The 16,919-nt window shown below is 36.6% G+C and overlaps 1 protein-coding gene across 2 annotated transcripts in view; it reads right to left on the reverse strand.

Annotated features, from left to right (window-relative positions):
* The window catches only part of SMC4 (structural maintenance of chromosomes 4), a 37,782-nt gene that overhangs the window by 11,129 nt on the left and 9,734 nt on the right, over nucleotides 1-16,919 (reverse strand). For both annotated transcript variants that reach the window (XM_062212374.1, XM_062212365.1), the window contains exons 6-16: nucleotides 16,002-16,166; nucleotides 15,651-15,778; nucleotides 14,147-14,287; nucleotides 13,632-13,782; nucleotides 11,742-11,906; nucleotides 9,769-10,002; nucleotides 8,707-8,892; nucleotides 7,268-7,429; nucleotides 4,426-4,651; nucleotides 4,248-4,327; nucleotides 2,182-2,334 (exon numbers count right to left, since the gene is read on the reverse strand). In XM_062212374.1, coding sequence (XP_062068358.1) covers nucleotides 2,182-2,334; nucleotides 4,248-4,327; nucleotides 4,426-4,651; nucleotides 7,268-7,429; nucleotides 8,707-8,892; nucleotides 9,769-10,002; nucleotides 11,742-11,906; nucleotides 13,632-13,782; nucleotides 14,147-14,287; nucleotides 15,651-15,778; nucleotides 16,002-16,166 — 1,791 coding nt within the window. The remainder of the gene's footprint in view (nucleotides 1-2,181; nucleotides 2,335-4,247; nucleotides 4,328-4,425; nucleotides 4,652-7,267; nucleotides 7,430-8,706; nucleotides 8,893-9,768; nucleotides 10,003-11,741; nucleotides 11,907-13,631; nucleotides 13,783-14,146; nucleotides 14,288-15,650; nucleotides 15,779-16,001; nucleotides 16,167-16,919) is intronic.

Below are 16,919 nucleotides of genomic sequence, written 5' to 3' on the forward strand. Positions count from 1 at the left end.
TTAAGCATCAAAGGGATTCCAGTGGAGAAAGAACAGTCTAACAAAGTGATGCAAATACAACTAGGTACCTATATAGCACATACAAAATTAACTAAAAAATGGATCAAATAGATATAAAAAAATCTAAAAAAATGGCCTAGTAACACAGAATATACAAAGAACTCACAAATATCAAAAACAAAAAATAAGACAACCCAATAAAAATGTACAGAAAAAGTAGTAAAAAAATTATGACATTTTGGGGCCGGTGCTGTGGTGTAGTGGGCTAAGTTTCTGCCTGTAGCACTAGCATCCCAAATGGGTGCCGGTTCAAGTTCTGGCTGCCCCTCTTCCAATCCAGCACTCTGCTCTGGTCTGGGAAAGCAGCAGCAGATGGCTCAAGTCCTTGGGCCCCTGCTCCCATGTGGGAGAACCAGAGGAAGCTCCTGGCTCCAGAATGCTCAGCTCCAGAAGTTGTGGCCATTTGGAGAGTGAACCAGTGGATGGAAGAACCCCCCCCCCCCCCCGTAACTCTGCCTCTCAAATAAATAAATATTAAAAAAAAAAAGATTCAAATGGCAAATTAAAGAAATGTGAACTCCAGAAAAAAGATATACCACATGCTCCCCAGTAGGAAGGCCATCATTAAAAAAAAAAGTGTGAGAAGCTGAGAAATTAGATAACCCTCATACACTGCTGTGGAGTGTAATGTATAACTACTACGGAAAAGTTTGGCAGTTCCTCAAAAAAAGGAGAGCTACCATGTGGTTCAACAGTTCTACTCTTAGGCATATACCAAAAGAACTGAAAACTCAGGTTTATACAAAAACTTGTATATGATATTTATGGTAAGAAACAGAAGCCACAATCAGAACAAATAAATTTAATAGTGGGATTATAGAGGTACAGAGAAAGTTGAAGGAACACAGATTTCAAAGGCACCCAGGGACTCCTAATGGCAGGAAGCTGTTATGGGTCTAGGCCAGAAGTGGCAGAGTGATGAAATACTATAACTGGAACAAATTAAGTTAACAGCTGGGATATTCTGCCCAACAGAAGCTACAGGTGTGGGATATGGCTACTGCCCTACCTTTGGTATGAAGCAAGGAAAAAGTAGGGAAGACAGACCTCTCTTTCCTGAGCTCCTAGCCCCCAAATCCTGATGGTACCTCCCATTTGCTGCACTCAACTAGAAGCCAGAGAGAAAGCCAATGATGATACAGGTGTCTGCTTTCTAGAGCACAGAGGAGTGGAAAATGAATGGACAAGGTGTTGGGGGATGCAAATGAAGGATAACAGACTGGCACATAGCAATAAGAATTATTTGCTAAAGAATACCTGATAAATCACATGTACATAAATCTGTAACTATATAAAGATAAATGTGATCATAATCTGAAAAGACAACTTAAAATGCCATTTTCTTTAGTGCACAAGGTGGCAAACATATAATATACTTAATAGTAACACTACCCAGTGTTTAAAAACAGTAATTGTGGGTGGCAGGGAAGTTATTGGGGGGGAAAAGCCACTGTAATCCAAAAGCTGTACTTTGGAAATTTATATTTATTAAATAACAGTTAAAAAAAAAAAACAGTGTTTGTTGCTAGTAGTGCATGATCAAGAACCCATTTTGTGGATAATTTGGTATTATGGAACAAATGCTTTAAACCAACTAATCTTTTCATTCGATTTCCAAACCTTTGGAAATACTCTTACATCTATCCACATTTATAAATATGCAACATACAAACAATTTTGTTCATCAAAATTGAAGGTGATGATAATCTGGGCAGTTTAAAACAAATGAAAACGAACAAGAATAAAAACCCTGCCACACACCCAAAACAGTGCACTAGTAGATATGCACTGCTTTTTCATAGTCAAGGAAAACACTCCACTTTGAAAAGAGAATAAATATAAAGGGTGATGTGGGTGCTAAGGGAAGTTGTATTTCCACGAAGTACAAACAGACTGGAATAACTATGCCTGGAGCAACACCGTGGCACGACATTTTCCATTAGCAGTTTGGGAAACAAAATCACCAAGAAATAAACTTTCTACCTAGAGATTCACCTTCCTCTTCCCTTTTAAAATATATTGTTATGTATATTTTCAAAATAGTTTTGTTAAGCTGCTGCTGAATTTAAGTAATTTCAGCTAAGAGGTATGGGGAGGGACACACACATACACATGGAGTACCTGGATGCTTGCAGTGAACTTTTCTAGTGTGTTTCTCATTTCTCGTTCACTATGCCGTAACTTAACTACTGCTTCTTCAAGCTGTACTTTTTGTTCTTGGATTTGCATTGCTCTTTTAGAGTCTCTCTGCAACTGTGATTCCATTTTATTTACCTACAAAGGAAGTACCAATGAGTAAGATTTCTCCTAAAATCATTTCAGATTTACATGAAAGTCAACTTATAAATGAAGGAAACCCAAGCTAGAATGAAATCGAACAACCTAACTCCAATCTCTAACCCTAAGGCTTGGGAGATGGTCAGCTAATTTCTGTATCATATATACTCAGATGGAAAGACAACTTTAAGTGTTGCACTGTCACTTATTTCAGTGAAGATATAGCATTCAAACATTTGAGTGGAAGGATATAAACTATTTCAAAATACAGGAAAAAATCAAGGCATATTACTTTGGAAAAAAGAATTCAGAATATCTGAGAACGTGATTTTAAGAAATAGATATAGTTATGTGGTACATAATGACATTTTGGTCAATGACAGACTGCAAATACAGGGTTGATGGTAATCCCTTAAGAATACAACGAAGTTCAAAGAGCCCTATGGCTTAGTGACCTTTTAGCTCTCCTAACATTATATAGCACAATGCATCACTCATATTTGTGGTGATGCTGGTGTATAAATAAATCTGTGCTGCCAGATTTAAAGTAGCAAAATAAAATTACATGTAGCATGTATTACACTTACATTCTCACACAGTCCTTGTAGGAATACAAAGTAGAAATAAAATTGTTTAAAATAAAATTTGGAAATATGCATCAACTCTGCTATACTTAAACATTAAAGGATTTGTACTAGAAAAATAATGTAATGGAATTATGTGAAAAACAATATTAAACAGTAAATGAATAATTATAAAATATCTGTAGAATCCAAATCCAAATTTAACTAATTTAAAAAGCATGTTGAACATTTATTTTCCTTTTTTAAAAAAAGGTTTATTTTGGCTGGCGCCATGGCTCAGTAGACTAATCCTCCGCCTGCGGCGCCGGCACATGGGGTTCCAGTCCCAGTCAGGATTGTGTCCCGGTTGCCCCTCTTCCAGGCCAGCTCTCTGCTGTGGCCCAGGAGTGCAGTGGAGCTTGGCCCAAGTCTTTGGGTCCTACACCCGCATGGGAGACCAGGAGAAGCACCTGGCTCCTGGCTTCAGATCAGCACGGTGCGCCGGCTGCAGCGCGCCGGCCGCAGCAGCCATTGGAGGGTGAAACAATAGTAAAGGAAGATCTTTCTCTCCATACTTTGGAAAAAAAAAAAAAACTACTGAGATGGAACATATGTTCTGCCAAATTTCAGCTATTTTAAGAAGATTGTACTCAAATTTTAAATAATTTTATGAATGACGGTGGAATTTTTATGTAAAATTCTTTGAAGTCCTAAAAACATAGCATTAGTTAGAAAATAGTGTTCAAGGCCGGCGACTGGAGCCAGCATCCAATATGGGCACTGGTACAAGTCCCAGCTGTTCCAATTCCCATCCAGCTCCCTGCTGGCCAGAATTCCCAGGAATTCTCTCACTGTCCACTCTGCCTGTCAAAAAAAAAAAAAAAAAAAAAAAAAAAAAGGGAGATTGAGACTGAGAGATCTTCCATCTGCTGACTCACTACCCAAATGACTGCAATAGTTGGAACTGTGCCTTTCTGAATCAGAAGCTTCTTCCCTGTCCCCCCTGTGGGTGCAGGAAGTTAAGCATTTATTTGCGCTATCTCCCACTGCTTTCCCAGGCCATCAGCAGGGAGCTGGACGGGAATTGGAACAGCTGGGACTTGTACCAGTGCCCATATGGGATGCTGGCTCCAGTCGCCGGCCTTGAACACTATTTTCTAACTAATGCTATATTTTTAGGACTTCAAAGAATTTTACATAAAAATTCCACCGTCATTCATAAAATTATTTAAAATTTGAGTACAATCTTCTTAAAATAGCTGAAATTTAGCAGAACATATGTTCCATCTCAGTAGCTTTTTTTTTTTTTTTTTCCAAAGTATGGACTACAATTTTATATACACCAACCTCTTCTTCAGAGATTTCAACGACAACCGATGAACCCATTCTTCCTTTCATTACTCTGCTTCCACCACCAGTCATAGTACCTGGGGAACAAGGAAGAGAAGTCAGCCTTACATGTCTTCCCCAGTAAGATCAAATAAACTCAGTGGCAGGGAAAACAAACAAAAACCTGCATTATTACCTGACTGCTCTATGATTTGTCCTTGTAAAGTTACCACTCTCCATCTTCTATCTTTCTGGTATGCTACTCTTGTAGCTTGATCCAAGTTGTCAGTTACCAAGGTATCCCGTAAAGCAAAGTAAAAAGCTTGGCGAATTTCCTCATCTTTTACTTTGACTAAATCAAATAATCGAGGAGTATTTTCAGGAGTTTGAATTTTATTCATTTTTTTTGCCCACACTGCCATCTAAAAGTAAAAATACATAAACATGAAGAACATATTTCTAAATATGACTTTTACATATAAAACCCTAAGGAATCAACATACAAACAATTATTAACACTAATAAACAAGTTCTAGCATGAATGCAAGATATAGGGGCCAGTGCTGGGGTGCAGTGGGTTAGAGCCCTGGCTTTCAGTGCTGGCATCCCACATGGGCACTGGTTTGAGTCAGAACTGCTCTAATCCGGCTCTCTACTATAACTAATGCACCTGGGAAAACAGTGGAAAATGGTCTAAGTCCTGGGACCCCTGCACCCCAATAGAAGACCCGGAAGAAGCTCATGGATTCTGGCTTTGGATCAGCTCTCAGCTCTGGCTATTACAGCCATTTGGGGAATGAATCAGTGGATGGAAGATCCCCATCTCTCGCTGTCTCTACCTCTTTAAAATCTTTAAAAAATTTTTTAAAAATGCAGGATACAAAACATAATTGTACAGTTATATATTTGCAATGAATAACCTGAAGAATTTCAGGGCTGGGGCCATGGCTCAATAGACTAATCCTCTGCCTTGCGGTGCCAGCACACCGGGTTCTAGTCCCGGTCCGGGTGCCGGATTCTGTCATGGTTGCCCCTCTTCCAGGCCAGCTCTCTGCTGTGGCCCGGGAGTGCAGTGGAGGATGGCCCAAGTGCTTGGGCCCTGCACCCTATGGGAGACCAGGAGAAGCACCTGGCTCTTGCCTTTGGATCAGCGCGGTGCGCCGTCTAGGGCAGCCATTGGAGGGTAAACCAATGGCAAAAAAGGAAGACCTTTCTCTCTGTCTCTCTCTCTGTCCACTCTGTCAAAAAAAGAATTTCATTCACAAAATTAAAAACCTAAAAAAAATAGGAAAAATTTAACAAAAGACGACCACACTAAAGGTTACAAGATTAATTTAAATAGACATGTTTATTAGAAGACTGAATATTAAGATGGCAATACTACCAAAATTGATCTAAAGATTCAATATAAAACTACTTTTTTCCCTTTTCCACAGAAATTCATCAGTTTATATTAAAATTCCCATGGAAATGCAAGAAATTTAGATTAGCCAAAATTATATTGTTAAAGAACAAAATCAGAGGAGTCATACACCTTGATTTCCAAACTTACTACAAAGCTGCAGTAATGAAGACAGTGTGCAAAGACAAAAAAACTTAGTGTGCAGAAATAAACCCTAGGTTTATGGTTAGTTTCCTTAGAGTGTCAAGAAAATTCAATATAGAAAGTGTGCTCAGTTTAACCGATGGTGCTGGGACAACAGAAGAGTCACTTTAGATTCCTACTTTATACAACATATAAATTATCAAAATGCATTACAGACCTAAATATAGAAGCTAAAACTTTGTGAGGAAAATAAGAAGTGTATCATTGTTATGCTGTATAAGTTTTTTTAGATAGACACTCCAAACAAAATCAATCAGAGGTAAGGAGATAAAAGGAACTTAAACCTCAAATACCACTTTGTATCCACTAAAATGAATGTAATAAAAAACAATGTATAATAAGTGTTGGTGTGGATGTCAGCAAACTGAAACCTTGGCTGGCACTGCAGCTCAATAGGCTAATCCTCCACCTGCGGTGCCCGCACACCGGATTCTAGTCCTGGTCAGAGTGCCGGATTCTGTCCCAGCTGCTCCTCTTCCAGGCCAGCTCTCTGCTGTGGCCCGGGAGTGCAGTGGAGGATGGCCCAAGTGCTTGGGCCCTGCACCCTATGGGAGACCAGGAGAAGCACCTGGCTCCTGCCATTGGATCAGCGCCATTGGATCACCAGCCACAGCGGCCATTGGAGGGTGAACCAACGGCAAAAGGAAGACCTTTCTCTCTCTTACTGTCCACTCTGCCTGTCAAAAAAAAAAAAAAAAAAGAAACTTAAACCTTTATATATGCTGGTGGGAAATGGTATAGCTACTGTGGAAATAGTTTAGTAGTTCTTTAACAGTCAAGCAGAATTACCATTAGACTTAGTAATTCCATTTCTACAAATATATTACAGAACTGAAAATATATGTTCACACAATAACTTGTAAATGAACATTCATAGTGTTACTGCTGAAGCCACCAACAAGTAGAAATGACCCAAATGTCCATCAACTAATTAACAAATAGAATATAGTATACTAGTATCATTTGGCAATAAAAAATGAAGGACTGATCCATGCTACAACATGGATGAACCTGAAAACCTAAGTAAATGTAGCTATACATAAAAAGCTACATGATTTCATTTATACAAAATGAAAACATTCTTGAACTAGATAGTGATCATTGATGAACAACCTTGTGAATAAATATACTAAAACTCACTGAACTGTATACTTTAAAATGTTGAATTTAACATATGTGGATTGTACCTCCATGAAGGTTTTGTTTCAAAAGTAGTCACTGATGATGAAGTTACTCAAACAGTGGCAGTCATTCTAACACTGGAATGTATGTTTCTTTAACAGAGGCACTTCTGAATTCTTTTTCACAAAAGCCTCAACCCTAAAATAATTCTCAAAAACCTATCCAGGATTCAGAGTATTATAGAAATCAAAAGGAACATACACTTGGCTTTTAAAAATTGAACTACAAGTAGCTTGTTACAAAAACTTACCTTATCTAAACCTATAAAGGTTGCAACTCCAATATTGTGTCTTTTTAGGAAGTTTACACATTCTTGAGCTGTATCAATAGAATCAACAACAATGTAGTCTAATGCATGACAACAGGATGAAATAGCAACATCGTATTTTTCATCAATGGCTCCTAAATCTCCCTAATAATTAAGATGGGAGAAAAATCAACATATTAGGAAGGATTTAAGCAAAAAAAAAAAAAAGCACAGGATAATTTCATTACTATTCATTTTTAGTAAATTTTTAGTTACTTTTAGTTGAAATCCTATATACACATAGCAATTAAAATTTACAAGGGTATATAAGATTGCAGAGGCAATCACTACAGAAGTTTTTAATCAATATTTCAAAGCTTAGATATAGTTTCAATATTTAAAGAATACAAAATGAAAGAATTTGTCGGCCGGCGCCGTGGCTTAACAGGCTAATCCTCCGCCTTGTGGCGCCGGCACACAGGGTTCTAGTCCCAGTGGGGCGCCGGATTCTATCCCGGTTGCCCCTCTTCCAGGCCAGCTCTCTGCTATGGCCCGGGAAGGCAGTGGAGGATGGCCCAAGTCCTTGGGCCCTGCACCAGCATGGGAGACCAGGAGAAGCACCTGGCTCCTGATCAGCGAGATGCGCCGGCCGCAGCAGCCATTGAAAGGTAAACCAATGGCAAAAAGGAAGACCTTTCTCTCTGTCTCTCTCACTATCCACTCTGCCTGTCCAAAAAAAAAAAAAAAAAAAATTGTCACTTCATGAAACACTTAATATGAAGATATATATTCCTTTGTTCACCTCTTTAAACCATAGTCAAAACCTTAAGTATAATGGTATAAAACTGAGAATATGTAAAATTTTTATTTTTACAAAAAAGGATAGTTATAGATTTGTTTGCCACTATGAGAGTTTTTTGCTAGTATGTATACAATGACTGTTAACCAAAACTAAAACAACAAACTATTCATAAAAGCAAAATTTGATTAAAATGAGTGTTCTGAGGTTGGCACTATGGTGCAGCAAGTTAAGTTATTGCCTGCAATACCAGCATCCCGTTAGAGCTTTGAGCACAGGTTTGCATTCTGGCTGCTCCACTTCCAATCCAGCTCCCTGCTAATGTGCCTGGAAAAGCAGTGGAGGATGGCCCAGGTACATGGGCTTCTGCCACCCATGTGGGAAATCTGGACAGGGTTCTGGGCTTGTGGCTTTGGCCTGGCCTAGCCCTGGCCTTTGTGGCCATTTTAGGAGTGAACTGGCAGATGGAGGCTCTCTCTGCCTTTCAAGTAAATAAATCTTTTTTAAAAAAAGTCACTTCAGACAAAAATGAATGTACTTCGTGTATAGTGACCCTCAATTTACAGCTCAGGTCAAGGTAAGAAAATAATTTATATGTGTCTTTCAGAAACATTCAATTCATTCTCAAATAAATCTACTTTACCAGTCGTCCATATATTCCTGGAATCCTGCCAGATTTCTTTTCTTGAATTATTGCATCAAGGACTTTCCCCCTACTTCGATTCATTGCTAATGAGCTCTTTGCTTCTTCAACTTTTTGGAAAAGATCATGAACCAGACTTTTGAAGTTTATTTCTTCTTGTGTGAGTTTCTGAAGTTCTTTCTCTTTCTAAAAACACACAAATCCCTAAGTATTAGAGCCTAAATATGCCCAATCATAGCATACAGTCTGATGTGATACTTTATAATAATAAAGGAAACAAGAAATGCTGCTTTGTTTTTGATAAATATGGATGAGTCTCCTCTAGGAGCAGTGTATCCTGATTTGAAGGGGACAAAGATGGTAAGATGATGGAACAGTCTTATTGCTATAAAAAAAAGTAAGGCTGCCAACAGGAGAGGTACCACAATCAGCTTCTCAATCTTCAACCTATCAGCAGTCAATTTTTCTAATTGGCATTATTCCCCATATCTTGGCCTTAAATGATGTTATCCATTACACTAGTATAAATTAAAAGGTGTAGTATAATTTATCTAGAAAGAAACTGAATCATCAGGAAGATGGGATCACTCATGTAATTTAATTCACATTTGGTTATGAAATTTCATCATGACCAAATACTGAGCAATCACTAAATAGTTAGATTTGTTTTTCAGCATACTTTCCTTTCAAACAGGATTTTCCATTGCTATCCTGCCTATTGAGGCTTTGGAGATTACAAGTTCATGAAATTCCTTAGACCTACTTCATTCAAAACAAGATGACACTGATGAACTGAACTTGAATAGTTTATAAATCTTAGCACAGAAATCACATCAATTAATTAAAAAACAGAAAAACAACATTTGTCAATGCATCATATATGTTTTTTCATTTCTGCTTACAAATACTGCCTACACTTAGATTTTGGGAAACACAAACTTCGTTCGAGTAAAAAAAATACACATGTGTTACTTTATATATTGAAGTTAAAAGCAATAAAAAAATATACATACAACTCAGGCTGACAATGTTTAGCTGAAATACAGAAGAGCAAAGATTTACCTCTTTTAATTCCCGTTCAGTTTGAGGAAGTTTTGCCTCTATATCTCTTATTGCAGTTTTCCTTTCTTTGAGAGTCTCAGAAGCTGCAGTCAGAGCTTCCTTGGCCTTACTTAATTGAGATACTGCGGTATTATGACCACTGAGGTAGATATCAAGTTCTGACTGGGCTACATCCATCTTTGAACGTGCTTCATTTACTGATTTGCTGAAACCCATAAGCTCTTTCTCTCGGATCTGTAAAATACAAAGCCGTTAAATCAAAATATATCTATTTTCAGACCCAAACTGAAATAGAAGGCATATTAAATTCCAATTAAGAAATCCCACGTTCACAGTATATAGGAACAATTCTTACACCTGGAATAGCCTAATACTATTTGCCTGTTAATGTTCATGTACATAAAATCTTATTCCAACTGACTTCACAAGAACTACTCAGCAGAAAGTTTCCTCGAATACCTCATGTATTTATGTTGGAAATCTTGATGTTATGCTGAAGAAGACATCTAAACTTAAGGCCTGGCTTTGCCATTAACACAGGATGCAAAACATGCAGAAGCATTCCATATACATTAATGAACAAACATGAAAACCCACTATCCATAAAAAATTTCATTATGAAATTTACAATATTATCCATTGCTATTTTATTAAATAGTTATCCTAAAGAGTATATATCATCTTTTATGCAATTAACTCCATTACCGTTTTCTGCTAAAATATTTAAAATTTCAGCATTGTCAAACAGGCTGTGGCAAATATATAAATAAGCATAGTGAAGTTCATGTTGATATTCTTGTTGGGTTCTTGTTGTTGTCACATCAATGTGACAACCCTTTGGTCTCTTATCAACAATGCACTAAAATATCTCAATAGCTAATACTTAACTTCTTACTTTCTAGGCATTTTATATAAATTTCCTTTTCATAAGGTAGATACTTCCTCATTTTAAGAAAGATGACTTGAAGACCTAATAACCTGCACAGAAGATCAGAGATAGTGATTCACTTAGGATATGAACCAAGACTAACAACAGAGCCATTGCTTTCAACTATTACAATAACAGCTACAGAAGCAAAACGACGTTGATGAGTGGCCTCAGGCGTTACTTATAGGTAGCAACATTACTTACCAAGGAAATAATTTAGAAGAAAATGTGATGATTCAATAGGCCTAATCAAGGTATTTGACCTCCATCATTTGCTACTATTACAAATTCTCATTTCATTGACATCTTTTAAATGGAAACCAGCACACAAAAGGGAAGTCTATGTTGACCAATTTAATTTTTTCCTCTCAACAGCTTGTTTTTTATTTAGTTTTTAAAATATTCATTTATTTGAAGGCAGAGTTGGGGGAAATAGAGATAGAGATATCTTCCATCTCTTGCTGTTGGTTTGCTCCCCAAATAGCCAGGTCTAGGCTAGGTAAGGCTGAAACCATGAGCCAAGAACTCCATCCTGGTCTTCAACATGAATTTTGTGGTGGAAGAGGTTGCATATGCACACCCATCTTCTGCTGGCCTTCTAGGTACATTAGCAAGAAGCTGCATGAACAGCAGAGCTGGTGCTGGCGCTGTGGTGCAGTGGCATGGGGCTACTGCCTGCAATGCTGGCATCCAATGTGGGTGCTGCTCTGCTTCCAGTCCAGCTCTCTGTTAATGTGCTTGGGAAGGCAGCAGGAGATGGACCAGGTGCAGGACCTGTAGGAGGCTCCTGGCTTCAGATTGGCCCAGCTTCAGTTGTTGTGGCCATTATGCGAGTGAACCAGTGGATGGAGGACCTTTCTCTGTCTATAACTCTATCTTTCAAAAAAAAAAAAAAAAAAGGCAGAGCAGCAGAGACTTGAATTGGTGCTTGGATACGGGATGTCAGTGTCGTAAACAGTGGCCACAACACCAGCCCCAGTTAGTATTATTACAAAACATTTAAGATAAAAAAAAGCAAAATAAGCATGAACTAAAAAAATCTCACTTCTTTTTCTTTCTGAAGTCCTTGTGTTTCTTGTTTAAGGCTGTCCATGACTTCCTTTAATTTTTCTTCTTCTTTCTCTTTTTCCATTTCAAGGGCGCTGTTTCTAGTTGTTGTCTCAGTTATGATATTCTGACTCCTGGCAGGTATACTTTTAAATTCTTCAACCTAAGATTATAATGCAATTTAATGTTATAAGAACATATACCTTTAGTCTATCTAATAGTACCAACATTTCTCAAGTCTTATAGGTCTTTCTTTTCTTCATAATTCAATTCAAAGTATCTGGCTTTAAGAAGTGTTTTCCTAACCAATCACTCTAATTTCTATATTCTTTCAAAAAAAAAATGCACTGACCACAAAGAATTTCCTAATTACCCTTTCATGGCATATCATACCTTACCACAAATTATCTTTTATATTCCTTCCCTGAGATCCCAATATCTTTTGAAGTTTTGCCGTTTCAAAGGCACCAAAGTAGAACATTTTATTCTGCTATTATCATCTGGGAGTAATTACTTAAACCCCATTTTATGTCTAAAAGCTAATGGCTCTGTAAGTCCATGTTATTTTATTTACTCTGGTTCTTTAGGATAGTTTAACATTTCCCAAAAATTGACATTCCCCAAACATTCATCAACATACTTATTAACTGCACTGAGCAGAAATTATCTTTTGAACAAATACATTCAGAAAATGCTTATATGTAAGGTAGAAGCTGTATGACTATATATAACAAAATTCTTTTCAGATGACAGAGTTCAGGTGTCATGTATGTTAATATTGGAGATATTAGTGAACACAGCTTGAGAAAACCCAAATTATTAGAGTCTGGATCCTAGTAAGTTAGCTATTATATTTTGGCAACATTTTTTTTTCTTTGACTTACTGAATAGCTAAATCAATTGCCTGTAAATCATGAAGTTTTTCTCTCCTTCCTTAAGAATGAACTGCTGCTTAATAACTGCTGTTAGATGAACTGAAGAAAAAAAGTATAGCAGTTCCCTCAGATGTGATTTTACCTTTAGTGGTTTCAATTATCTGCAGCCAGCTATGGTCCAAAAATATCAGACAATTCCATAGATACATAACTCATAAGCTTTACATTTCATGCCATTCACCGTGATGGAATCTTACACCTTCCCATCCACCTCTGCCAGGGACACAAATCTTTTCCCTTTGTACCCATAATATATATGCTAGTATTTAGTAGCCTTCTCAATTATCAGACCTGTTAGCTTATTTTGTTAGAAGGCAGGTGATATTTTTAAAAATCTGTAATACCAGCGCTGGCATTATAGCATAGCCAGTAAAGCTGCTGCCTGTGATGCCAGCATCCCATATGGGCACGGGTTATAGAGTCCCAGCAGCTACACTTATCTGGCTCCCTGCTAATGTGGCTGGGAGAGCAGTGGAGGACGGCTCAAGTACCTGCTGCCCTGCACTCAAGTGGGAGACCTGGAAGAAGCTACTGGCTTCTGATCAGCCCAGCTCCTACCATTGTGGCAATTTGGGGAATGAAACTGCGGATGGAAGATCTGTCTGTCACTCCCTCCTTCCCTCTCCATAATTCTGCCTTTCAAAGAAATAAATCTCATTAAAAAATCTATAATACCTAATTAAAAACATCTTTTCATAATTACCAGTAAGCTGGCTTGGCAAATGTTTTCGTTAACATTATTATTTTAAATGTAGATTCTAAAGCTCAACGTCAATGGGTCTAAGGTTTCCCTAAGAAACACATTCAGTGACAAATTGGAACACCCTTAAGATTTAGAATCCTAACTCATTCTCTGAAGCAACAGGGCTAAGTACATCCATAAAAATAATAATTAAAGTTTGATATGATAATTACACATAAACTGTTAAGGACCTCCTCCCCTTAATATTTACCTTTTCTTTGTCTTTTTGAAGTTGTTTCTCCAGTTTTTTGGCTTTACTTGTAGCATGTTTTAATTTTTCCCTAACTTGAACATCTTCCAAATCTAGCTGTGTAAATTTTTCTTTATTCTCCTCAATAAATTTTGTAATTTTATTCAATTTCCTAGCAAAACAAGTAAATTATCAGTCATTATTTTGAATATTCAGATTAAGCCAAATTCTATCTCTAAACTAGATGTGTGGATCATTAAATTTGTTTTCACCATCTTGTATTGTGTTCTGCCACTAGGGGGAAGTGTATCCCACTACTTTTAGACTTCAGAGTATAGGATTCAATCTGTGAAAATGATGAATTAAATACAGGCAATGAAGGCTTCTGGTGGGGGAGGGCGGGAAAGGAGTTCATTTCTTATACTGTTAAATGTATTATATTCTCAATGTACTGACAGTAACTTTACATATGGACATACATATAATAAAAATGAACTGAATCTAAACACTTGTAGTACTTTCCAAAAGATTATTACTTCTCTACATCTTTTACAGCTTTATTTTTAGCTTTCATTTCATTTGATAGTACATTGCTTTTCTCATTAATTTCTTTGGTGTCTTCATGAATTTTTTCCCTCTGAGTTTCCATTTCAGCAATTCGTTTCTGAAGATCGTAACTAGGAGAAAAAAAAAGGAATTAGGGACCCTAAAATGGCACTTCTAAAATTATTTTATCCTATGTAAAATCAGTTGTTTTTCTAAAGTAGTCCTAACTACCATCAATTTACAAGTACTTAAAGCTACATAATGGGGGAAAGGTAAAGGGTAAAATTTAAGACCAAAATAGGTTCACTGTAAATTTTAGATCTGCAGTATATGGATTAAAAAAAGTCTAGTAGTTCCCTCACATGTATGATTTTTTTTGTTGGTTTCAGTTAACTTTAATACAAAAATATTAAATATTTAATCAAAAATATAAAACAGTCAATAAAAATACTAAATAGTCAAAATATTAAATAGTCAACTCATAAATCTGACATTGCGTGCCATTCACAGTAGTGTGATGGAACTCTGCACTTTTCCACTCCACCTAGTCAGAGACATAATGCTCCCCCTTTTGCATCCACAACATATATGCTACTACTTAGTTATCAGACCAACTGTCACAGTTACACAGGATTTGTGTTCAAATTACCCTTATTTTATTACTTTGTAATTTCTCCAGAGTACAAGAGTAGTAATGACAAAGAGGGACAACAGCATAACAGAGGGACAGAATGATTCTAGTACTGGGTGGGGTGGGAATGCTGCAAGGCACATAGAAAACAAACCAGTGTATGTGAAGGCACTTCAAAAAGTACTCAGAATGGGGCCAGCACTGTGGCATAGTAGGTTGAACCTCTGCCTGAGACACCAGCATCCCATATGAACGTCATTTTGAGACCCCGCTGCTCCTTTTCCCATCCAGCTCCCTGATAATCCTCTTGGAAAAGTAGAGGAAGATGGCCAAAGTGTTTGGGCTCCTGGATTCCACCTGGCCCAGCCCTGGCTGTTGCAAGCCATTTGGCAAGTGAACCAGTGGATGAAGAGACTTCTCCTCCTCTCAGAGAAAATGGAATTAAAAGGTAAATTTATTTTAGTATAAAGTAAATTTTGAAATCCTGTGTATAGTTTTTTCTAAAGATTGTCCATGAACTTGTTGTGGATCCCTGCATATACATAGTTCAGTACTATCTCTGGTTTTATGCACATTTACTGGGGGTAAGGTGGGTGGGTGTCTTAGAATATATTCTCCCTTATTCACGGGTTCTGTAGCACAGCTAAAAGTATTTAGTAATAAACATTTGTGATTGACCCCACCTCTCACCTTAAAAGTAAGATACTACAAAGTCAACTTCAGTGATCTGGTACATAACTCTAATGATTCATTATATAAAACAATTTTTAGAATTTTTTACTCAGCCTTCACAATTCCCTAGTACAAGGAAAGAGAGACTGACAATCATTAAAACACAAAAATTGATAAATTAAGGTACTTACATGTAATATTGACAAACATGATTCTTTTTTTTAAATATTTCATTTTCCAACTTAAGAAATTCAATAGCTATGTTTTTTTCTCCTTCTAAGGCGTCCTTTTCCTTTTCCACTATCTTAACTCTGTTTAACTATAAAAATTAAAAATTTAAAGATTGAATACATATTTCATACATTCAATGAGTTTAAAATATGCCACCAACATTAAACAATAAGTGTTTATATAAATGTTTATCATATAAAATAGAAAGTTCAATCTAACACAGTAAACACTTCTATGATATAACATAACTCAGTAAAATCTGTTAATCCACAATTGAAACATTCTGATTTACAAGTCTACAGAAGATTCACCTTCTCTCCTCTGTGTTCATTTAATATTTCCACTCGCCGACACAAAATTTTGATAGGTTCATTTAGTCGTCCACAACCGATTATATCTTCTAAATACTCAAGCATACCCTCGTCATGTTCAGTCTGGCCTTTTGGTTTCATCATAGCAATCTGTTCAACTTCACCCTTTAAAAGAAGCCACATTTCATATTCTTTGTATATATTTATCTAAATCAATCTTAAGTGCAAATTGGGAGCAATTAGCACACCCTATAGTAATGATGTACATCAAGTAGTTTCAAGAGATTTAATAAAGTACAAATAAAAATGTCCTCTCCACACTAAGTTTTAATTTTAGATGTGGATGCAAGTGTGTATTTATACTCCTTTAAATTTTTATGAAACTATAATGAATGGCTATACACATACAAAGCCAAGAGAAGATTCCTCACCTAGTATGTTCTTTCAATATAAATAAAGCTTATCTTTTCCAGTAAGCAAAATTTAACAACTTTTTTTTATGATCTACACTCTGATTACGTGGCAACATATCAACTGTTAATGACATAATCAGAGCTCCTGTTCTTAAGAGAACTTTCAAAGAACCTTCATGATCAAACCAAACTAGGAACCATGTCTCAAAGTGGTCAGTGTAGTTTCTCTGTAATTATATAAATATGAACATGCATAGAGCTAAAAAATTTATCAAAATAAATTTATCTTTTAATTCAGTTTTGTTACTTAATGTTCTAATTTCTTAAGAGCCTTAATAAGTTCATCTATCTTACTAGAGAAAATTAATGACATTTGTAAATATAACATCAGAACTTTTGCCACAATATAACTTTGAACTATAGTAAAGATTAAGCTTATTTATTTATATTTATATAGTTCAATGATGAACAGAAAAAAGAAAAAAATTCAGTCAGTAACCATCAA

The sequence above is a fragment of the Lepus europaeus genome, chromosome 2 (assembly GCF_033115175.1).
Source record: "Lepus europaeus isolate LE1 chromosome 2, mLepTim1.pri, whole genome shotgun sequence".
Taxonomy (NCBI): domain Eukaryota; kingdom Metazoa; phylum Chordata; class Mammalia; order Lagomorpha; family Leporidae; genus Lepus; species Lepus europaeus.